Source organism: Adelges cooleyi, unplaced genomic scaffold (assembly GCF_023614345.1).
Source record: "Adelges cooleyi isolate 19-005CV unplaced genomic scaffold, UGA_ACOO_1.1 ACOO_flye_CR_arks_rails_tigmint_CR_PRNA_167, whole genome shotgun sequence".
Taxonomy (NCBI): domain Eukaryota; kingdom Metazoa; phylum Arthropoda; class Insecta; order Hemiptera; family Adelgidae; genus Adelges; species Adelges cooleyi.
In genome coordinates this window covers 1,626,781-1,652,337 of record NW_026095824.1, presented here as the reverse complement: position 1 = coordinate 1,652,337, position 25,557 = coordinate 1,626,781, and the positions used below count along the sequence as shown (strand labels likewise).

Sequence of the window (25,557 nt, the reverse complement as noted above, 5' to 3'; positions counted from 1 at the left end):
TTACAAATTGTTGACAAATTCTTTTATATCTTTCCAAATTATTTTTAATTTATCAGTACAACGATCAGTTTCTGTTATTGTCATAATATTATCATCGGACGACGCGACAATGCGCGACTTCGATCCGACGACCGCACAGGGTAAATCCAAAAGTTTAATACGAAGTCATTAACAGGTCTTCTGATCTATAAATAAAAATGTTTATTGTTATGATAAAAATAAATAGGTATAAGTATGAAGTACAATAAACATTACACTTCTAATATTTGACCCCTTGATGAATTTCAGGGAAAATTATAAAAATATTTATAACTGTAATTTCGGATAAAATGTTTTAAATGAAAGTAAACACCGTGAGCGGGCTACAAAAGTTTTTGGGGGGGCTGTAGCCCCCATAGCAAACTACGCCCATTACATTATATTTTAATGATAAAGTCAATATGAATATTGTTATTGCTATAATATTGAAAACATGTTTTTTAAACATTAAACGTAATATTTCCATGATTTCTTCGAAATATTAGGTAATATTTTTATTTACAAAATAAAATTGAAAATAATGTATTATTAAATTTTTAGGAAATCATGTACAATTTGTTAATATTATATCAAATTGTCTAATCAATTTTTCATTTTTAAAAACTTAATTTAATATTTTTCTAGTATGACTAATGAAGGTTGGAATTTTTTGGGGATTTTTTTATCCTTTTACCAAGAAACCCAGACTATCCGTTTCGTTCAAGTATGTTTATGTAGAGAATCGATAAAATTAGTGAATCAAAAATAATACTGGAAGAAAATTAGAGATGATAAATACAACATGTTGAATAAAGAAATAATATAAAGAAATATTTAATATTCGCTCAGAAATAGTGTATAAATGTGCACCGTGTCTGCATTCAACAGGTGTTTCTCTTTAGTTAATAAAAACGCTGCAGACTTCGAACATTTTATCTCTACAAGACAACCACAAATCATAAAATTGATTATTAATTGCTCTACAAAACATAATATTTAGTATTATAATGTCGAAAGCGGTATTCGATGGGATAATCGGAGAAGGTGGTTTGGCGGTTGAAACTTTAAATTCTCTCCTTGTCCGGTTTCAATGGTGGAAGGTATAAATGAGGAACATTAAAAATGCTCTATAAGCGACGGCGGCAATTTTTTTTAAATAAAAATGGCTCAATCATTTTTAGGTATAGACCGACGACCGTTGACGACGGATGATTGTGAAAACGTTTTATCTAGGGATAATGTATAATTTTTCTGTGTACAATATCTCTGAAAAAATATTATCAGTAGAATGATGATAAGCCGGCTGGTGGTGGTGGTGGTGGTAAGCTGCTGCTGCTACGCCGTTATTTTTTTCAACCGCGTTCTTGTGTTGTCTACTACAGGCAGCGATAGCTGATACGTCATCGTCGTTGGTTAATGGTTATGTTTGTCGGCGTGTGTGCAGTGTGTTGCTGCTCGTCATCATCCCACTGCTAGACCAGCGTCTATACCATAATACAGGAACATACAAGAAGAAGAAAAAACGAGTAAGGACAACCATTTCTTAGGTACGGCACACACGGCAGTCGTCACTCCGTATCGTTCATTCAGTAATCAGTACACGGCAATAACGGTTATTATTATTGTCATTAAAACTTATTACTTATTACATATTATTATTATTATTAATATTATTTTTATTAAATTGTAAATTCGTACAGATAACAAATGATGCCGAATAGGTACACAGAGAGACCCGGCTCGTTAACGGGTTTTCGAATTTCGTTATAAATTATAATTTTTTAATTTTTTTTTTAAATTTATTTATTTCAAAAAAGTTCTTTTTTTAAATTTATTAACAATTTTTGTATTAAATTTAATTTTTCCTGCCGAGTGCCGTGTACGAGACGTAAGCGTGTGAATAGTTTTTGTGACGTTATCTACCACAACTGTCGCAACAATGGACATGGATTTAGACAGATCGGATCCGTTCATGAAATACCTAGCTGTTGATCGCAACAAGCTCAACGATCAACCCACACAAGCCGAATGGACTCAAAAACGCTTGGTGTGGGTGCCTCACGAAACGCAGGGTTTTGTGGCAGCCGGTATCAAAGGCGAACGTGGTGATGAAGTTGAAGTAGAAATCGCGGAGACTGGCAAACGTGTATTGGTCGACAAAGATTCTATCCAAAAAATGAACCCTCCTAAGTTCGATAAAAGTGAAGACATGGCAGAGTTGACTTGCCTCAACGAAGCTTGCGTTCTTCATAATATTAAAGACCGATACTATTCTGGATTAATTTATGTAAGTAAAACCTTTAATAATACTGTAACTCTAACTTGGCTGTTATATTTTACCCTGCTTTATGAAATAGGCTACACCTAACACATTTATTCTGAATGTCTACATATTCTATAAAATGACTAGTGATTCAACCCCATTTAACTGTAATTAAAGCATTAAATTGTATATGTGTAACCTGCCCAATTTTTTTTAAGACCTTTCAACTGTTGTGTTTTCCTATAAACGTAACAATCAATTAGACCAGCTCATTGCAAAATGGATGGGTGTAATCTATAATGTAGTGAACAAAACATAAAACTTAGTTCAAAACTTATCACGTTCAATTTTTTGAAACAAAGATTGCTGCCGCCTTTACTCTAGCACAAGCTCATATTTAAAAAAAATAACAAAACATGCCTATTATTCAGGAAAAATGCATTATTATTATTAGAAAATAATGAAATTCTAATATTCAAAATATAAAAGGGTCCAAAATGTTCAGCTATATTTTATCATAACTCACATGTAGATACTTAATTATTTGAGATGCATAAGCCAGATTTTTAGTTGTAACATTAATGAAAGATTACAATTGAAGCTGATTAATTTAGGAACATTTAAATTTAATGGTTTAGTATATCGTAAGCCTCCAGTATTCAGCTGGTAGTTATTAATCTATAGATTGGATGGAATTGTATTGCACCATAAAATTAAAGTACTATAATATGTTCATAAATATTTAACAAAACAATGTTATTTTTGTATACAGGTCTTTAACTAAAGATTTTATTTTATTTTTTCTTGGTAGAATGTTAAGATTTAAAATTTAATTATTTACTTTTGAATAATAAATATAATTTAAAAATACTAGTTACTATTGTTTAAAATCAAGTTACATTTGTTTGTGATATTATTATTGTTACTTTTTTTTAAAGCTTTGGCAATTTACATTATTAACCTTTTTGGTTACGGAGTTAGTTTCTTGTATTTTTTGGTTTGTTTCATGTTTTAACTGTTAAGATGGAAAACAGAGATAGGATAATCTTATGGGTTTAGGCTAAAAGTCCTGGGTCATCTATCTGAGATCAAAAAAGATGGCGACTTAAAATTAATGATTATGTTTAAGTGTCATTTTTTAAAGATTGTATTATGTAATATATATTCTATATAATGATGTTAATCGTTCATTTGGTGAATTTTGGGTAGGCCATTAGGTAAATACTACTTAAACCACATCCATAAGTATTAATTGTTAGTCATATAACACCTTCATCTATATTTGGCAAAAATATTTAAAAAGGATTGGTATCATACAGTTAGTTGTAGGTTACTAGATAAAAAATATGTTTAAACTTATTGAGGACTAGGAAAAAAATATTAGTGGTCGTTGTTGTATTCTATTATAATTTAACAATACAGGTTAAAGCTTATGTAATATCATACATATTGAGTAGAATAAAACTTGGAATTTAAGTATCAACATGTATATTTATATATATTTGATAATCTTGCTCTGGTCTACTTAAATATTTTAAAAACATATATATATATATTATTTTTTTTCATTGTCACTAATGTAAATTTTAACAATAACCATTGCTTTTATGTTTTCAATGATATATTCGTGTTTAAAATGTTTACAAAACAAATAATATTCCCAAACAAGCCTAGAATGATTTTGAAACAATTAGTTTAGCTATACCTACTATAAAAATGTTTTAGTAACCTATTTTTAAGTGTTTACGACTTCAATAATTTTAGTATTGTTTACATATAATTTGTAGTTGTGTACGTAATTGAATACATTTGATCTGAGGCTCTCAAATTTTTTAGTTTTTTACCAAAATTTAGATTATTTTATTTATAATTACTGTAATTTTAAATCAATATTTCGTTCATACATATAAAAAATAAATTTAAGAGAGAACACCTAATGAAATGCTATTTTTGTAAATCAACAAATCAACACCCACAAATAAGTTGTTTTTAGAACACCCTTCTCCCTTGTAACGTCGCTGTCAAAGTTTCTGACGTTTTACATTATTGCGAAAAATAATTTTTTAATAAAAGTTGTGGGTAAAATTCTCAAAACTTTAACAATTTTAAATGGCGATAAACGTTATTAATTTGTACGTTTTAATCGAACTACAATGAGACGTTGTCTCGGTTTCATATCAACCTAATTCCTAATAGCAATCAATATTATATTATATTTATAGTGTTTTTTCCTCTAGTCTCGACAAATAGTTAAATTCTGAAAGATTATAGTCCAACCAGAGAATAGATAAAAAAAAAACATGTTTTAGTGGAAATCGACGCACTTGACTAATACACCACTAATATGTAATACTCGTGTTATGACTAAATATTTCAGTTTTTATTCCTAGTAACGACCGAAGTATTTACTTTTTAAGCAGTAAGCACAAAGGAATGTGGACAGGTCATTCCGGGTCAGGTGATTTGACATTATCTCGTCCGGACGGCGCCCGCCCTCCGTGTAGGTAACCACCGCGATTATGGTGTGGCACTTAGGTCAACAATTCGTTTGTATCCAATAATGATATCTTATATCTGTATTATATAAATTTTCCACAATTCCCTCCACAGTAGTAACATGACGCGAAAAATTGATTTAATATTTTACATTTTGACCAGACAATACACTGTTGTTCGAGTGTGAAGGAAAAACCGAATGCATATAAAGTAAAACAGGTTTTCTCTGGCGAACAGCACTGTCGCAGCAAACAGCATTAAAAAATAATTTAAACCCAATGGTCGTTAAAAACGAATCGGTTAATAAACTTATACGCACTGTTTGTATTTTTTTATTGTATGAATCGTCTCAACGAGGACAACGCAAATATTTACTTTTATTTTTTTATACAACGTGAGAACGAAATCGCCTTGCCTATTATTTTTCCCGGGTAAAAATGAAAACAAACGTGACGCGCTAATTTTTTTTATTATCTTCACACTGATATTTTCGCCGTAGTTTTAAAACTTAAAATTCATTTGAATAATTTTCCAATAGATTATAATTACTTATTCAAAATCCCAAAAAATCCAAACAACATAAGTTTCTCTGACACAATTTTCACTTTTATAGCTTTTATTTGTGTCCATATATAGATGTAGTAGTAATAATAATATATTCTATTGTCTACGGGTTTCAACATGCAAGATAATCTTTAGTTAAAAAAAATCGCCAGCTAAAATCAAATCGCAACGGATAATGCCATCGCTGTGCACTCGTTACTCATTTTAAACACCCACCGTGTGCACACGGGATCCTGATTTAAGCATACAATTATCACATTGTATTCGAACTTAAGCCAGTTTCGAGTATCCATTATTAAAACGTTGGAATAAACTTTGTTGGAATTTTGTTTTGAAGACGCGCAGCTTTTTATCGGTCACCACGTTCATTGTCGCGTCAGCAAAAAAAAAAAACGAACAAAACATAACATAAAAAAAAAAACATATGGACAAAACACATTTTTCGATGACTGTGTCATTCCTTGAACCTATTTCGAATAATTATGTTAGCCGTCTGATTATGACACTTACGGCGTTTAGCTAATTAACAAACGGAAGAAAAAAAACATTAATTTGCGATAACAAAAATATTATGTACAACCGAACGCTGACGGTACCCATTTGGCTTTTAATCGTCGACCTGGGCCTTGTAGACGTCAATACGTTTTGTGTGCTCTTGCCAAATATTATCATAATATATAGGAGATATTTTAGATATTTACACGTTTTCCGTGCACACACAAGCAATATTATATTATGTGGGAGCGGCTGTAGTCCGAACCGCCGTCGTCGTTGTATGCTCGTGAACCCTCCACACGCCGCTGTTTATTGAGTCATACCCGTAAACGTGCATTAGATGTATATTATATATGCTTGTAGACACACTTGTAAACTATACATAATATGCATAAGTTTTATATAAGTATTTAAAACATATATATATATATTATTTTTCTTCTGTCAATTTTGCCTAATCAAATCATTTTTGAATTTTCAACCTGATCTTTCATCTCCAACATAAATGATTTTTCATTACGTAACGGAAAATTATTAACTAGGTAATAAATATTGCTATGTATGTATGTGTGTGTACCTGTATACTTCTATTGTATTAAAGCGCAACTAGTCGTAACCGATTAGTCACTAAGACGACGACGACAATAGTCGCCATAGGTAATATCAGGCCGTGGTATCGGAATTCTGGTCCATTTAAAATGATGTATATATATATATATATATATTATTGTGTGTGAGTAGGATTGCAAAACAAGAGAAACCTCGCTAAACATTCACGGAATTTGTCGCGAATGATTAACTGCCGTTTAATTAGATGTTTAATGGCCGTCTCGACGGATTCTTAAAGATGTTTTTTTTTACCGCCGTATCGGATCGTCACACAGATCCATTTGCAAGTTGATCCGCTGTATCCATAAAAAATAAAAATATGTCAGTATTAATACAGATAACTATAAATTTGGATAAATCTGGAATGGACGGTAAAAATAAATATTTTGTTAACAGTTTTCTCGTTAGCGCGCCACGGCCTTGTTTTTATTGTTATAAGACTATTTGACAAAATAACAGCTGAAAGAGGAAAAATATTATTGATTTTGAACAAATAGAATACTACATAGTACAAATAAGTCTGAAGAAAACGGACATTTCCTCTAGGCTCTGGATAGATGTTGGTTTTGAAACTGGTTTTGTTCCGTTAAGATAACTCTTACCTTTCCCCTTTTGACATCGTATAAAAAGTGTTAGAATATATATTTGTACATATATATGACTATATATTATGTATTACAATCGAACTAATAAATCTTGAACACATAACAAATGTTACCATCATTGACGCCAACGAACAATAATCATTCATTGATGGTGTAATGTAATGTAATAAATAAAATAAAAATATTCGAATCCAAGTCTAAACTAAAACAACATTTTTATCAACTCTACTCATGCTAAGACGAATGTTGTTGTACGTTAATAATGTACGCGTACCAATTTAATCGTTTTAAATGGAAACATAATATTTTAATAATATTTTTTTTCCTAAAAATATGTCTACTTGTAAGGTTTTGCATACCCTTGTTTTGTTTGTTGTATTAGTAGTCCTTATTCAATAGAATTATATTCAAAACAAATGGAAACCTTTATTTTGTTTTACTGTTAAACAATAACCATAAAAAAAACATTCAGTAGAGTGACAGCAGAGTTTCTGCTTGGCTGCTAAATGGTTTTTTGTTTCTTAGGGGAGCGGTGGGCTTGGCAGAACGTAGGTATTTTTAACCAAGCACCTTTTTAGTTGTCTAAATAATTAGAGAACTAAAAAATTATTTAAAATGGAAATAAGTGCCTAGAATATGTAGATAAATCAAAAAAATGTTTAGGCAAGTATACGATGTTATTGGGGTGTTGATAGAGATAGTGGGCTCTTAGTACTAACTCTACTGGAAATTTAAGCATATCCTAACCTATCTATAATTATTAGTATTCTTAAACTACTTACTACACTAAAATTAAAAAACGGTAAAAAATGTCACTATTACATTTTGTTTAACCTAAATTTACCATGAATTCATATCGTAGCGTTTATTAATATAATCACATTAGCCAAATGTATTAATATCCCTAAAATAGCGACCTTTATCTTAAAGAGGTCCGTCGAAAAAGTTGTGGGCTATCCTTTTCTGTGGAAAAAAAATGAGCGTAACGCTGATATTTAATTTTTACAATAATTGTAAACCCAAGTTAGAGTATTTATTATGTTGTTTTGGTATACATTTAAATTTGTTTTGTTATTATTACCAATTAACTGAATTATTATTGTTTTAGACTTATTCTGGTCTGTTTTGTGTGGTCGTCAATCCGTACAAGAGGTTACCAATCTACACCGAAGACATTATGGAGAGATACAAAGGCAGCAAGCGACACGAAGTACCTCCCCACGTATTCGCAGTTACTGACACCGCTTATCGGTCAATGTTACAAGGTTAAGATTTGGCTTTCGTTAAATTTATTTTAGGATTATAAAATTGTCTATAATTTTCTTGTGTGTGACTGTCGTTTTTTTTTCTTACATCATTTCAGACCGAGAAGATCAATCTATACTGTGTACCGGAGAGTCGGGCGCCGGCAAGACCGAGAACACGAAAAAAGTAATACAATACCTAGCGTACGTGGCGGCTTCCAAACCCAAAGGAATGATTCAACACGCCGTGAGTATTATAATCTAACACTATAGTATTAGTACACGAGGATACCCTTATCACTCGCTGCGGGTTACCTGACAATTTGATAAAAAAAAAAAAGAAATATGGTAATTTTGTGTGTTGTTGTTCCGTCAGTTTTCCATGTACTGATGATGGTGGGGGAGGGGGGTACAATATACGGTATAATATTATATAATATTGTCGTGGGTACGATTATAAATTGTCGGGCCACTATAATGGACGAGAGTGATTATATTCTTATATATAGTGAGATGTCAAAACGATGGCGTACCCGTTTATTTTAACGGGTTCAAAATAAGGTACACGTCTCGTTTGACTTTCCTTAGGACACTTTTTTTTTACTTTATATTAATCGTTCCAATTTTTTCCCCATCACGATACTCGAATTTGTATGTGCTCCACATGCATCGCATAATGGATAGGTGTAGTCCATATTCATTCAAAACACAGGCTTAATAACACATCTTATTGGTAGAAAATTGATTTCTGTAATCAGTTTCTTCCGAGGACTGACAAAAACGGTGAAAATATATTTTTATTTTCTCTAAAAGGATTTAAAAAATAACATATTTTTTGCTTAAAATTTAATAGTTAATAGAACCACTATAATGTATCTTTTTTTTTTTATTTGAAGTCACAATTGTAGTTTATTGAAAAAGCCTTTAAAAATAGTAAATAGTATAACTTATTATTAGTTATTATTTATAGTTAAATTATAAAATAGTAAGTAGTAGATCTTGTGTTTTTCTTTTACGAATATTTAAGGTTTCCAATAGGATCAGTATCGAAGAGATTTCTTTGAGTGATTTTAGACATAATACTTTCTACAAATGAGTCACCGCCTAGTCAATACCCCTGTCATCTGGCTTTTTAAAATCCTAGTTGTTTGTGCAAAACGGTATCGTTTGAGTGTCGTTATGTGCATTCGATTGTATAGGTATTACCGAAGACACTTAAAACCGTTAATTAAATGGAAGGAGGGGGCGCCGAGGAAATGTGTGGAAGTCGTTGCGAATTGGTAGTTTTTTTTTGCGCTTGTTTGTGTTCTTTGTAGGTTTCGGACGAAGGCGTTGTGTTGATTTTTTTACTAGAAAACCACTCCTACATCTATATTAGGCGTTCGACCGACTGTAACATATATTACGAAGATAAATAATTCGCGTAGTAACTATATAGTACTCCGCGATTCGAAGGAAAAAAAAAACATTTGCTTTAATAAATCTTACAGCGACAACTGTTGTTTTATTCATTAGCTAAACGTGTTGTGTGTAAAAAACTGGGAATATGTGCATTAAACACGTGGCGTTAGAAACGAAAAATGATGAAGATAATTCCATTTTTAATGTCCTGGACTTTTTACACGAAAGCCCGCGTGCGCCGCCTGTTTTAAACCAGAACACGGAGTTGGCCTGCTGTTCTTGGCTAAAACAATATTTCTTTCCATATTTGTCGCGTATAAATGTATTATAGTTATTTTCTCATCTCGGTCGTATTGATTTTTTTCTAATTGATTAGAACGGCCGACGACGCGTTTGTACTTGCCACTTGGCCTGCGGCAATACCGATTGATTGACAACCGATGTGTACTCGAATAACAAAATCATTTGTAATATATTTTTTTATTCCTTTTAGCGGCGTGTACTCTGAGCTCATGCATTGGTCTGATATACGGGTAATATAGCCATTCGGCAATGTCGATAGCGTGCAAACAAAAATCGCGACGGTGAAAGCTATTATCTCTTTACTGTGTCCCCTCAAACAATGCAATGCCTATGTATGTCCTTATTTTCGCGTTCGGTTTAAATATATTGTAATAATATGACGAAAACGGTCATTGTTCAAAGCACCAGTTAACATATTATGTACGTACGGATGATGAATACATATAATTTATGTAGTCGAACTATTGAAGAAGGTGTTTTGTTAAAAATATAAAAACTTTATAGGTATTTTAAAAATCATCAATAACGTTCGAACTGTACAGTCGCTGTCCATATACACAGATACCCTCGACGAACGAGGCTCCGCATTTCCATTTAGGTAGTTTCCGTTGAATGCCTAATTATGAATTTGGACTACACTGCCGGTGACCTTACACGCCGATTTTGGAGAAGGCAAAATAGAAAAAAAAAATACACACTACTATCGTTGTCGTAACGGGTTACGCGTACAGTGTATTTTCATTTTGTGATTTTCCACCTACACCCCACTCCTATCTGTGTAAATCGTCGGAGACTCAATTACACTATCGTTGTATTGCCTATTAGTGTTTTCCCTCCAAGCAAAAAACGTATAAACGATAATATAATTGAAGGTTATGGTGAAAGTCGAGCACAGAGATTTATCGCGGACTCCTCCTGCGCTACAGCGGTGGCAAGGATGAGGTTTAAAGTTTTGCTGCCTTATTTGGCGCCAAACCCCGATCTGCCCTCTTATGGTATCGGTTCTATTTCTCTTTCCATATAACCGTGACATGTGCAAAAATAATTATGAAAGACTCCCGTCGCACGGTCACCAAAATCCACACATGGATTCGTGCACTTTTACTTTATTTTTTATTTTTTTATTGAGCTCATGAATACCTATATGTCCATGCGATTACATTGCACACGGACCACACTATAAATAATAAACCGTCCACCTGTCACAAGTGTCAATCAGTGTGCTATAAAGCTACCGCATAAAGAAAATCTAAATGGCATACTTGTATAACAAAAACTAATTTGTTAAATCGCGTCTGTTTTTTGAATCTTCAGTTTAAAATTCAGTATTAGTAATTTGTTAAGAAAAAGCATAAATTCAACATAAGCGGACTTGGTTTAAATTACATTTTTTTTACAGCTGAATGTAAAAGAGTTTTTTAAATAAACTAAATTTGTTCACACTACAACGCTTCATTTATTATTGCTATTTTCAAAATATGATTAATGTCATTAATAATAATTAATATATACTGTGTATATATTGATGTTGGGTCTCTAAAATAGGCAAGCACGTTTGAATTGTTTAGCAAAACTGAACTAACGTACAGTGGTTTTAAACTCTCTCTGAACCTTAAGTTAGTTCTTAGACCAAACCAATTTTTAATTTAACTATTTAAATTTACATGTTTTTGTCGAAAAATCTAATTTATTAAAAAATATTTATAAGTACTTAATTTATATATTTTATGTATATCCTATGCCAGTAAGCAGTTTGCCAAATCATCATTATTAATCATTTTTTTTACCAAACGCGGACCTGTTGTTGTGCGTGACTGTAACATATGTTATATGTTTAATTCTTCTACGGGCCCCAACTGTTGGTTAATGTAACCATCATTTGCAAAACCATAAAAAATTTCGCCAACAACAAATAATTCACCCGGTCAATAATTAAAATCTTCATTGGACAGTTTTTTCCGAGTTTGTGTATTATTGTTTGAGTTCATTTATTTTATTGTCTTAATTGAATGTCACATGTCCTTCTGTTGACCGTTCGATTACCGTTGAAACACGAGCATCATTGACCATTTATGGAATTAATTCCTCGTGGACGTAGTATCCAATGGTAATCATTGGAGGTAACAGAAAAAAAAATGAGGGGAAATCTTAAGATTCTTAAGAGATTTGTTTAAAAATATAGATATATATTATAACCTAACCTAACCTTTCATTTTGACATATTCTTTCATATAGTACAAAAATATAATATATTTCATGAAAAAGTATCTAGTATAATTCTTCAACATGTTATCTAAGTTATGATGCTTAACGATAAACTAGTGTCATCGAATACAGATTAAATTCCAAAGTTTTCATCAACAAAATAAGGTTACCTAATATACACACAAGTTATTTCGAAATGATTGTATAATCTCAGTTTTAGATTAGATGCGTTAATTCAGTGAAAATGTGTATTTACTAGGACATCATACTTGTTATTGTTTGGACTAACGATTCCTACTACTATTATTTTTGTGACTTACTATTCGTAGATATTGCAAAACATGTTCATCGTTCTAAAGTTATACCTAGTTTATAATTAAGGGCTGGTAAATATTATCGTTATTTATTTATTTTTATTATATCGAAGTAAACTGTTGTGACTATTTTGGTTTTTTAATAATTAATTTTTATCAAAAGAACAAAAATTCCGAAATCTATTAAAACTTAAACAATTGGGTTTTTAGTATGGATTAAAAATATTTTATTAGAAAACATTTTTAATGCTATACGATACTTACAATTAGTATTTTCATTTTTATTTCTACAAAGTGTATGTGAATTCAATTTTTCAATTTTTAACAAAATATTAATTTTTATTTTCAACTATTCTACATTTTTCGCGCAAGACTCTTTACACAGTTATAGCAATTACGCTTTAGCTGCTTATTTTTAACCACCTATTTTAAATTTTGTAGAACGCCAAATGTCTTATTTTTTCCGACGTATAAACATCAGGTTATCATAATGACACGCTATTAAAAACGCGTTTTGCATTAATCGTTTTGTTGTAACATTCCCTGCCTAAGCGCATGCGTTCCATTTATCTGTCCAAAGATGCTAGGGGCCGCTTGTGTCCGTTTTACCTTAAATAGCCACTCGCCGACTTTATTATCACTGCATGTCGTCCGTGAAAAACGGTAAAATTCATCCAAGTTTAATAGCAATATATTTATTGTATTCAGTGGTATCTACTACTAGTAGTAATAATAATAGTAGTAATAACCTTGTACCTACTTGTAACTAGATCTAAAAAGGCACAGCAATGTCCCCCCCCCCGCATATTAAAAAAAATCATTACAGTTTTTTTTAACTCTGGTTTTTGATAAGAATATTAATTTATGCGGTTTTTTTTAATTCATTAAATCTATAGTAGTTTTTTTCCTAAATAAACAAAAAAGGCTATGGAATTCAGCAAAAATATTTGGCTTTATATAGAAAAAATTTCGAATAACACGAGCAACAGAACTCTTGATAGATTAGTATGTTTATAATTATAGCTTAATGTAGAGATGTACAATTTATGGGTTCATATTTCTAATATAATTTAGGATACTTGTAGAAAATGTTGTTTTCAATTGTCAATTCAATTTAAATGAAAGTGTACATTTTTGGATGACTTATTTAACATTTTTATTTAAAAATGTTGTGACTTATTTTCAATTTTTTTAATCGATCGGTTGATAACCCGGTAAGTAGACACTTCATTACTCATTAGTCATAATAACACTATGTACTTTTTACACATTCGATGAGTCATTTGGCAGACCACGAATTGAGTATTACCGATTGATAATGTATAAGAAAGTCATTCCAATTCGTAATCGATGAGAAACGCATCAGTTTTGAATTTTATAGTCTCAGTTAACAAAATTATTCAGAATACTTACTTACAGTATATATTCACGTACGGTTTGGCCCACTTTAAAAATCTACTACTTATCAACAATTATCCATTAGTCATTCCATTTGACCATTTATTCACAGTTAATAATTATGTGTCTTAAAAAAGAAAGCTAATCATATAGGATAAATAAATTAATAATATTTAAAAAAAAAAAAACGAATACTGTATTATTACTACTATACTGAATAGTAACTACTACTTTTACTATTATTAAATACTTACTACTGTACTTTGTTGTGAAGAAAAGTTAATACCTACAATTTATATATTGTACATGATTCATTATGGATTATACAAAATTTAAATGTATTAGAGTATAGGCCACAAATTGCTAAGTTCGATTATCTTTATTAATCGAAAATATAGTTATTTTGTAAGGACAAAAAAAAAAGTCTTCTTTATTATGTCCATAATATATATCGGAGTTTATTGTTCTTTCTGTTTTTAGTACCAGAATATAACATACATAATAGCGTGTGTTCATCAGTTGAAAGACAGACATTATTCACCAAATTATCTTATTTTTTTTTAATTCAGTGTAACACTTGAGTGCATGGTAATATTCATCCCTGTGTTTTTACAGAGAAGACATTTTTTTTTTTAGTGATAAAGAAAAGCTTTGTGTACAATTCCTCCAATGAACACTTAAAATCATTCTGTCAAAAATCCTGCAGCGCTATTATAAGCCTCTATTCACATCTGATCTATAACATCATTTCTCCTTGGGCGTTAGGTAGCACACACAGATTGTGTATATTAATATTTTATAGCTAATCTGTGTTACACTAGACATACACGTCATATAAGGCAATGTTTTTCACTAACAGCAACGGAGGCAACAACCATATGCGGTGGTCTTTGTTCCTGCTTGTTTATGTTAATCATCGAGTTCTCGGTACACACACCGTTGATAATGTGTGTTGGTATAAAAGAGCCATTTTTTTTATTTTGTTTACTCGGACTACCCATTGCGATTTAACTCGGTTTGTTCATTAAAACAAAAATCACACGTCTTACAACAGGTCGAAAACCAAACGTTTCTGCGGTGCGGAAATAGCAATGGAATGTTTTGTTGTTTGTGTATCATCACAATTTTTACAGTACCTACCGTTTGGTAGGTGCTGGTTTAACTACTACTTACGGTTCCGTAATGTAGTTGTTTAATTATTATTATCAAAAAAACTGATAAGCTAAAAAAACAACAACAGTATAATGTTAAGATTCCCTGGAATTTCACTTGACTAGATAAAATTAAATAAAAGCCATTCGCCATAATAATGGTTTCGTTTAGAAAAAAAAAAAATATAAATATATTTTAATTTATAATAAGTAATAACTATTAAATAGGGTATACCAATTACATTTTAAACGTATATGCAATTTTATTATCTATACACGCATTATGGCTACTGTACTTTTATTATATCATGACCTTTGTTGCACTACACAGAATTAAAAAAAAGTATGTTAATAGCCAAACAAGTATGTTATTTAGTATGTTAATAGTTATATATATATATAACTTAATAGGAGCTAATCATCATGCTTTGTTATTATTCTATGTATACAGGGTGATCAACTTATCGTGAACTACTCAATATCTCAATTGGTTTAATTGTTAATTTAATTTTTTTTTTTACCCCCCAACTTTTTTTTTATTAACAACTTTTGAAACTTAAATGGTAACGCTTACATTTTATTAACTTTTTCCCATCCTATCTTTCAAACTCTTATAACTTAAAAAATAGTTATCCAAAACTGGTTATCGACCAGTCAACATTTTTAGTACATTATTCTCAATTTAAAAATGTTAATGAAATGTATGCGTTACCATTTAAGTTTCAAAAGTTGCTATCAAAAAAACTAAGTTGGAAGGGGGGTAAAAACAAAAAAAATTGTGAGAAATTGAGATCACATTGTATAAAAACATTATGGAAAAAAAAAATTAAATTATTAATTAAACCAAGAAGTGAGATATTGAGTGGTTCACGATAAGTTTACCCTTGTATAAACCTCGACCATATATAGTTGTTAAAAAAAAAATATATATCTACATATGCTTACAAATATTGGTCCTATCGTTCATTAATATTAATAAAATGTTATCAAATATTTTTTTATTAATTACAGTGAGGGACGCGGTTTATAAACGAAAATGATTGTTATTCATCTATTTATTACTCTTTTTTCAACTATACACCTCGTATCGTATTAATTATTTTGAGTTGACTAATGTATACATATTTCAAAAGCTATTTACTCATTTCTATCTATAATAAACATAAATTAAAATACAACTTGAATATCACCAACAATATCCAGTGTAAATTAATGTCTAGTATATTAGATGAAACAACAGATCTGCATATTTATTTAATGTTTAATAACTTTAGTACCTCAAGCTGCTTGCTTGCTTCACTTATATGTGACCACAGACTTGACTACATAAAAAATGATGTGCCAAGTTTGGATGTAATCAAAATATCAATGATGTGAATTGACTTATAACTCATCAGTGGATATAATATTTTAAGCAGTTTTACTGCGGATACCATTAATATATTATATTTTAATTAAAAATAAATAATTATAACTTTAGCACAATAATATAAACATTCAACAAATGTATAGATAAAAACTAATTATCTTTATTTTATGATTTTTTTTATGTTCGATTAAAAAAATTCACAGTCGCCCGGTCCTGCTTTAATCGTTGTAAGTATTTGGACTTCTTAAATTGCTATTTTAGTATTACACTTACCGTTTGACTAACAACATTGTATTAATCAATAATCAAACCAAATCATTAACTTGTCTTAAGTTTGAAAGCTAACTGCTAACCTTAGTTTATCCTTAGTTTTATAACAATATATATTTAACTATTAACATTATTTTTAACTCATTAACATTTAATATGATTTTGCACGCTATCCACTCAGATTGATGTAATTACTAATTAGTGCAATAACTGACGCTATAACAATAGAAATAGTGTCTTCGAGTGAGTAGCTGGAAATGTTAAATTTTAAATTTGTTTATGACAATTGTTTGTTAATATTACAAGTATTTTTGTTAACAGGGCGAACTTGAACAACAGTTGTTGCAAGCTAATCCAATTTTGGAAGCTTTTGGAAATGCTAAAACTGTTAAAAACGACAATTCTTCCAGATTTGTAAGTTTATACAAGTGGCTTAATTAAATAATTTTTTTTAACGTTACCTTTGATTTTTTTCCCTAGGGTAAATTTATCCGTATTAATTTTGACGCGTCCGGTTTCATTGCTGGCGCTAATATTGAAACATACTTGTTGGAAAAATCCAGAGCCATACGACAGGCTAAAGATGAACGTACATTCCATATCTTTTACCAATTGCTTAGTGGTGCAACGACTGAACAAAAAAGTATGCTATTTTGTAGATTATAAGTTAATTGATAAACAAAATAAAATATACTAAATTATAATCTTTTATTAAATTTTTTTTTAGAGGAATTTATTCTTGAAGATCCTAAGACTTACAACTTTCTTACAAACGGCAACCTACCTGTGCCTGGTGTTGATGATGCTGCTGAGTATAAAGAGACCGTTAATGCTATGAATATCATGGGAATGACCACTGAAGATTATTCTGGTTAGTTTGATAAAAATGTCCTATTAAAATGTGTATTTTATTAAAAAATACCTATTTAACTTTTTAGCCATATTCCGAATTGTAAGTGCTGTCATGTTATTTGGAAACATGCAGTTTAAACAAGAGCGTAACAGCGACCAAGCAACTTTACCCGACAACACTGTAGCACAAAAAGTGGCTCATTTGTTGGGTTTGTCTATCACTGAGATGACCAAAGCTTTTCTCAAACCTCGTATTAAAGTTGGTAGAGATTATGTAGTCAAAGCTCAAACTAAAGAACAAGTTGAATTTGCCGTGGAAGCTATTTCTAAAGCATGTTATGAACGTATGTTCCGTTGGCTTGTACATCGCATTAATCGTTCTTTGGATCGTTCAAAGAGACAGGGTGCTTCATTTATTGGTATTTTGGATATGGCTGGTTTTGAAATCTTTGAAGTAAAGTATTTATATACTATAAAATAAGACTTGAAAAATGTATTAATTATCATTGTTATTTTTCTTTGAAATGAATAGTTGAACTCATTTGAGCAATTGTGCATAAATTACACCAATGAAAAATTACAACAGCTTTTCAACCATACTATGTTTATTTTGGAACAAGAAGAGTACCAAAGAGAAGGTATTGAATGGAAATTCATTGATTTTGGGTTAGATCTTCAACCGACTATCGATTTAATTGACAAAGTATGTATTTATGACATTTCTTTATGTTTGAACGATAATTTATGTATATTTTAATTTGTTTAGCCAATGGGAATTATGGCTTTATTGGATGAAGAATGTTGGTTCCCAAAAGCTACAGACAAATCTTTTGTAGAAAAGCTAATGTCTGCTCAAGGTGTCCATCCGAAGTTTATGAAAACTGATTTTAGAGGCGTCGCTGATTTTTCAATAATACATTATGCCGGTAAAGTCGATTATTCTGCTCGCAAATGGTTGATGAAGAACATGGACCCATTGAACGAAAACATTGTACAACTTCTCCAAACTTCTCAAGATCCGTTTGTTGCCCACATTTGGAAAGATGCTGAAATCGTTGGCATCGCTCATCAAGCTCTTAGCGACACACAATTTGGAGCACGCACCAGGAAAGGAATGTTCCGCACAGTGTCGCAATTATACAAAGAACAATTGAACAAACTCATGGTTACTTTGAGAAACACAAACCCCAATTTTGTGAGGTGTATTATTCCAAATCATGAAAAACGAGCAGGTAAAATCGAGGCGCAACTAGTGTTAGACCAATTGCGATGCAATGGAGTGTTAGAAGGTATAAGAATTTGCAGACAAGGATTCCCCAATCGTATTCCTTTCCAGGAGTTCAGGCAACGATATGAGTTGCTCACTTCAAATGCTATACCTAAAGGTTTTATGGACGGTAAAAAAGCATGTGAAAAAATGATAAAATCCCTTGAACTCGATTCAAACCTCTACAGAGTCGGACAGTCAAAAATATTCTTTAGAGCAGGTGTCCTAGCTCATTTGGAAGAAGAGCGCGACTTCAAAATTTCTGACCTTATTGTTAATTTCCAAGTATGTTTCTTTTAACTATGTTAATCAAACTATTATGTGTTAAACTGAATTTATATTTGTGTTAACAATTTAATTAATTTGTTTAGGCTTTCTGCAGAGGATATTTAGCACGAAGAAACTATCAAAAACGTTTACAACAGTTGAACGCCATTCGTATCATACAACGTAATTGTTCTGCATATTTAAAACTCAGAAATTGGCAATGGTGGAGATTGTACACAAAAGTAAAGCCATTGTTGGAAGTTACCAAACAAGAAGAAGTTTTATCAGTCAAGGAAGAAGAATTAAAGGCGGTCAAAGAAAAGTTGGAAACCCAACAACGTGGGGTCGTTGAACTTGAGAAAAAGTAAAGTTTTTGAAATCAGCTTTTAGTGAAAATTTTATACTAATGAACATTTTTTTTACTAGATACCAAACAGCAGTTGATGAGAAAAACGCTTTGGCTGAACAACTGCAAGCCGAAGTAGAATTGTGCGCTGAAGCTGAAGAAATGAGAGCAAGGCTGGCTGCTAGAAAATCAGAACTGGAAGACATATTACATGATTTGGAAGCTAGAATTGAAGAGGAAGAAGAAAGATCTAGCTTGTTATCTCAAGAAAAAAAGAAATTACAACTTAACATAAGTGTTAGTATCAATTATAAACGTTTTGACTGTTGTTGTTATCTTGTTAGCTAATTAGTGGATATCATTTTTAGGATTTAGAAGAGCAGTTAGAGGAAGAAGAAGGTGCTCGTCAGAAACTTCAATTGGAACGAGTACAAACTGATGCTAAACTCAAGAAATTGGAAGAAGATCTTGCACTGGCAGAAGATACCAATGTTAAACAAGCAAAAGAAAAGAAGGTTTTGGAAGAAAGAGCTGCCGATTTAGCTCAAACTCTGGCCGAAGAAGAAGAGAAAGCTAAACATTTAGCCAAGCTTAAAGCTAAACACGAGTCATCTATTGCAGAACTCGAAGAGCGTCTGTTAAAAGACAATCAACAACGACAAGAAATGGATCGTACCAAGAGGAAAGTTGAAACAGAGGTAAATAACTTGAATTTTTTTTAATTCTTCAACCATTCTGATCATTATTGGTATATTTAAGGTTAATGATTTGAAAGAGCAACTGAACGAAAAGAAAGCTCAAGTAGAAGATCTACAGCTTCAATTGGGAAAACGAGAAGAAGAATTAACACAAGCGTTCATGAGAATAGATGAGGAAGCTGCCAGTAAGTGACATACTAAATAATGCACAATAATAGTGGTTAGCTAAATTATACATTTACATTCAATTAACATATTTTTATCAACAGTTTTTTTAAAATAATTATTAATTAAGCTTTTATTGTATTAATTCATTACTTTTTCTTTTAGGCAAAGCTCAATCCCAAAAAGCGCTTAGAGAACTGGAATCTCAACTTGGGGAGCTCCAAGAAGACCTCGAAGCCGAACGTACAGCTAGGAGTAAAGCAGAAAAACAAAAACGTGATTTGAATGAAGAACTTGAAGCTTTGAAACACGAGCTTTTGGATTCTTTGGATATTACTGCTGCACAACATGAACTAAGAGCTAAGCGTGAACAAGTATGATCAATTGAACAATCACTATATTAAAATTTTGAATTTAGACTCAAATAATGTTAAATATTTCTGTATATTTTTTAATTTCTTAGGAGTTGGCTACTTTAAAGAAATCATTGGAAGAGGACACCCAGTCGCATGAAATTATTATTACTGAAATGAGACACAAACATAGTCAAGAGATATCTGTTATAAACGAACAAATAGAATCATTAAAAAAAGTACAGTGTTTATATATTAAAATTGTTTATTTGACCATTTAAAAATTATGTTTTAATTTTGCTGTTTAGTCAAAAAGTCAATTAGAAAAGACCAAACAGACACTCGAAGCTGAAAATGCCGATCTCGCTGCTGAACTTAAAACGTCTGTTTCTTCTAAATCCGAATTGGAAAGAAAACGCAAAATTGCCGAATCTCAACTTAGTGAGTAATCACTAGTTAGCCATTGCAGATTTTATATGTAGTTGACAAGCATTATTTATTATTATTATTATTTTTTTTTAATTGAAAGATCTTATCACGATTGGCATTTATATAACCGTGTGATATTATTTAGGTGAAACCCAAAGTAAACTTGCCGAGTCCGAGCGATCTAAAAATGAATTGCTCGACAGATTGTCCAAAATCAGTAATGAGTCTGAGTCAATTGTTAATCAACTGGAAGCTGCAGAGCTCAAAGCTTCAGCCGCAGAAAAAGCTGCTGGTACAATGGAAACACAACTACAGGAAACTCAGGTATATAATTTGATAAATAGATTTATGAGCAGATTATTAATTTGGTCGATCATTTACTAATTTTAGACACTTCTCGAAGAAGAAACTAAATTAAAATTGTCACTTAACTCGAAACTGAAACAAATTGAAAGCGAAAAAGAAACTTTGCAAGAACAATTAGAAGAAGAAGAAGAGTCCAAAAAAAATATGGAAAAACAAATCGTAGCCCTCAATTTGCTTATTACTGAAACTCGAAAGAAAATGGAGGAAGAAGCTGAGCAAAGCGCAGTCATAGAAGCTTCATACAAAAAAGTCATCAAGGTATGTGTAGTTAATACTATTTAAGTACTGTGTGTTACACTTGTCTTATTTAATTTGCCATATGTTTATAATTAATTATTATTACTCAGGATGTTGAAGTGCTGCAAAGACTAATTGAGGAACTGCAAGCCACCAATGATAAATTAGAAAAATCTAAAAAGAAATTACAATCTGAGTTGGATGACATAAACATTGATTTGGAAGCACAAAGGTCTAAAGTCATTGAGCTAGAGAAGAAACAAAGAATATTTGACAAGACTCTCGCTGAAGAAAAGGTATATACTTGATTTTGTTCATTTTTTAATGTTGTTATTAAATAATTATTATTACCTTAAAGGCCGTCTCGGAACAAATGGTCATTGAACGCGATACGGCTGAACGTGAAGCTCGAGAAAAAGAAACACGCGTTCTTTCCCTTACCAGAGAATTGGATGAACTAATGGTTAAAGTAGAAGAACTGGAAAGAGGCAAAAGAACTTTGCAAAACGAGTTGGATGAACTGATCAATAACCAAGGAACAGCCGACAAAAACGTATGTTATAATTAAATTAGCCAATTAAAAACACTTTATGGTAATATTATTGTAACTTTATGGTAACTAATTGAATGTTAACTGCAGGTGCACGAATTAGAAAAAGCCAAGAGAATATTAGAATCACAACTTGCTGAAATACGCATACAAAATGAAGATTTGGAAGACGAGCTGCAAATAACCGAAGATGCTAAACTCAGACTGGAAGTGAACATGCAAGCATTACGAGCCCAATTTGAACGAGACTTAGTTGTATGTATCTCATGTTGTTAACTATTTGTTAAGTATTTCACAATGGTTATAAAATACATTTTTATTAGGCTAAAGAGGAACAGAGCGAAGAAAAGCGCCGAGGTCTCCTGAAACAAATTCGTGACATTGAAGCTGAACTAGAAGACGAGAGAAAACAGAGAGCTTCCGCTGTTGCTGGTCGCAAGAAAATCGAAGCCGACTACAAAGATATGGAACAACAACTGGACATGCACAATAAACTTAAAGAAGATGCTTTGAAACAATTAAAGAAATTACAGGCTCAGTTGAAGGACGCTACTCGTGACGCCGAAGAAGCCAGAACATCTCGAGATGAACTTTCAGCAACTGCTAAAGAAACTGAACGTAAATTGAAGTCAGTGGAAGCTGAATTATTGTTGTTGACTGAAGAGCTGTCTGCATCGGAACGAGCCAGACGTGTTGCTGAAAGCGAACGTGACGATTTATTGGAAGATATGAACAGCAATTCAAACAAAGGGTATGTTCTGTGTTTTGTACTTAATATTTACCATTGAGTTGTTTAAAACCATAAATTTATTCATTACAGCACGCTGATGGTCGACGAGAAACGTCGTTTGGAAGCTAGAATTTCAGCTTTGGAAGAAGAACTCGAAGAAGAACAAACTAACTCAGAAGTTTTAAGTGAACGCAGCAGAAAAGCATTGATACAAATGGAACAGCTAAATTCAGGTATTTTTTACTGGCTTTATAATCCGTATTTATTTTTTAATATATTTTGTAAATACTGCAGATTTGGCAAATGAGCGATCATCGACCCAAAAATTAGAGACCACTAGAATGTTGTTAGAAAGGCAGAACAAAGAACTCAAAACCAAGTTAACAGAAATAGAAACTAATCAACGAGTCAAAACGAAGGCAGCTATCTCCAACTTGGAGTCTAAAATTGTTAACCTCGAAGAACAATTGGAATCTGAAGCCAAGTATGTCTGGTTGATAAATGAAAAATGATTTCTAGTGTACGATTTATAATATAATTTGTCATTAGGGAAAGACAATTGCAACAAAAGGCTAACCGTAAACTCGAGAAAAAGATGAAAGAAATTATCATGCAACTAGAAGACGAGAGAAGAACAGTTGATCAATATAAAGAACAAGTTGAAAAGGTATGTAGTGCAAATTAAAAAGTTTGTTATTTAAATGACACTTAACAAATTGTTGTTGTTACAGAGCAATGCTAGAGTTAAGACCCTCAAGAGACAGATTGAGGAAGCAGAAGAAGAGATTAGTCGCGAAAAGCATGCCAAGCGTAAGATCCAACGAGACTTAGATGAACTGCTGGAATCCAACGAGTCTATTTCTCGAGAAAATAACAATTTGAAGAGTAAACTCAGGTACTAAAAAAATTAACAATTTTCTAATCAGTATTACAGCTGATGAGTTTTCTAATTTTTTTTTTATCTTTAGGCGTACCGGTGTTACCACAACATCTAGAATAGGAACTGCCGGTAGTAAACGTGGTTCAACAATCGACGACTTATCAGTCGTACACAGCTCACTAGATGACTCGTTGGAATCAAATAATGGATCAAATGATACAAATTCACTTGGTAAATAATCCAAAACTAAAATTTCCAAAAATATTATTTTGGAAAACATTTTCATTGTGCTAATACGATTAATATCTTTTTGAAAAATGATCGTAATATTTAGGTACCGAAGAGATCCACTCTCGTTAAAAAATTTCATTCCAACAAAAAAAAAAAAAATTATAAAAATTGATTAAATGGTATGTAGGGATTTGCACTTAAATAGAAACCTAGATCCCATTTTAACACATTTTAATTATCCTAATATTATTCTCGGTCACATTTGGATGCATGGAAAAACGTAGAAACAATTACAAGGATGAATTATTGTTTGTGTAAAAAATGCTTACAATCAAAGACAGTTTTCATAGTTATGTAGTAGTAGGCATTTATTACGAATTATGATAAAACTATTAAATTGAATTATGAACCTTCAATGAATAAAAAAAATCCTTTATTTCTTAAATAAAACATTAAATAAAGTCAATCTAACAAAACTCATTCACTACCGACCATACTGATATTTCCCAGTTATAATTATAAAAAAATGTTAATTTATAATGAGTAAAAAGGGATAATTTATAATTTTTCTTGGTGTGTACTATTATGTATTTTTACTTAGACAAATTAAAAACATAACGCAATGTAGTTATTCTTTTTTTACTACCGGTATTAATGCATTGAAGTTAATATCTGTATTTTAACTAATTTTATCTGTACTTTAACCTTAAAGGTAACATAGATTATTAGATAACTGTTTATTGACATATTAACAGATTAATGAACCAGTAATTGTGTAGTATTTTGATAAACTAATTTAGATGGTTAAAAAGGATAATAATTTGTAACAGCACTGAATATTTTTTAAATAAAAATGTATTATTTATTTTATTTTTTCAGGTCCGTGATTTAAAATTAATCAGTTCGAGTTGTGATCAATAGCTCAATGATATGAACCAAACATTTTTTTTAATGATTTTTTTTTTAAATTATTATTTATATTTTTTTAAACGCTAACTTTTTGTGGCTGAGATACAATACTTGAAACATTGTACTTAATCAATAGAAAAAAATACTTTGAAAATTTTAACGATAACCGACCATATAGTTTTACATGTAATTAAACAATTTTGTTTAATTACTAAATAAAAAATAATTAACGGTATCAAAAAATAGTATGTAAATTATAAAAAAAAAAACAAGTATTTGTAAACACTGTTGTATAACAGTTATTTATTATTATTTATTATAATTATTATTATGCCTTCATGTATTTTTATTTTTGTGTTTGTACAAAATAATATTACTTATCTAACAATAATAATTATTTAGGTGTATTAATTAATAATCATTAACAATAAAAATAAAATATTTATGCCATTTACTGTTATTTAACATAATAATAGCTTATATAATATATATAGTTCAATATTAATGTTCAATACACATCAAAACATTCCTTTTTTTTTGTATTGTTACGTTTTTATATAATATAATATTAA

At 31.0% G+C, this 25,557-nt stretch overlaps 1 protein-coding gene across 2 annotated transcripts; it reads left to right on the top strand.

Annotated features, from left to right (window-relative positions):
- The first annotated feature begins 1,389 nt into the window (after positions 1-1,389).
- LOC126832942 (myosin heavy chain, non-muscle-like) lies at positions 1,390-25,227 on the top strand. Of its 2 annotated transcripts, XR_007684821.1 has the most exons (31): positions 1,390-1,630; positions 1,719-2,305; positions 8,159-8,315; positions 8,414-8,541; positions 16,639-16,662; positions 17,027-17,119; positions 17,186-17,348; positions 17,433-17,576; positions 17,644-18,011; positions 18,090-18,260; positions 18,324-19,109; positions 19,196-19,455; positions 19,518-19,734; positions 19,806-20,135; positions 20,197-20,320; positions 20,466-20,674; positions 20,764-20,892; positions 20,962-21,094; positions 21,228-21,406; positions 21,473-21,706; positions 21,796-21,981; positions 22,044-22,238; positions 22,326-22,490; positions 22,559-22,986; positions 23,056-23,198; positions 23,260-23,449; positions 23,515-23,632; positions 23,697-23,860; positions 23,934-24,076; positions 24,180-24,255; positions 24,956-25,227. XR_007684821.1 is itself a non-coding variant. In XM_050564000.1 (29 exons), the coding sequence occupies exons 1-29, from the start codon at positions 1,958-1,960 to the stop codon at positions 24,961-24,963; spliced, it is 5,937 nt and encodes a 1,978-aa protein (XP_050419957.1). In that variant the 5' UTR covers positions 1,391-1,957; the 3' UTR covers positions 24,964-25,225. The 2 variants fall into 2 exon arrangements, 1 of the variants encoding a protein (XP_050419957.1); XM_050564000.1 differs by lacking the exon at positions 24,180-24,255 and having other exon boundaries at positions 1,391-2,305; positions 24,956-25,225.
- Positions 25,228-25,557: the final 330 nt, after the last annotated feature.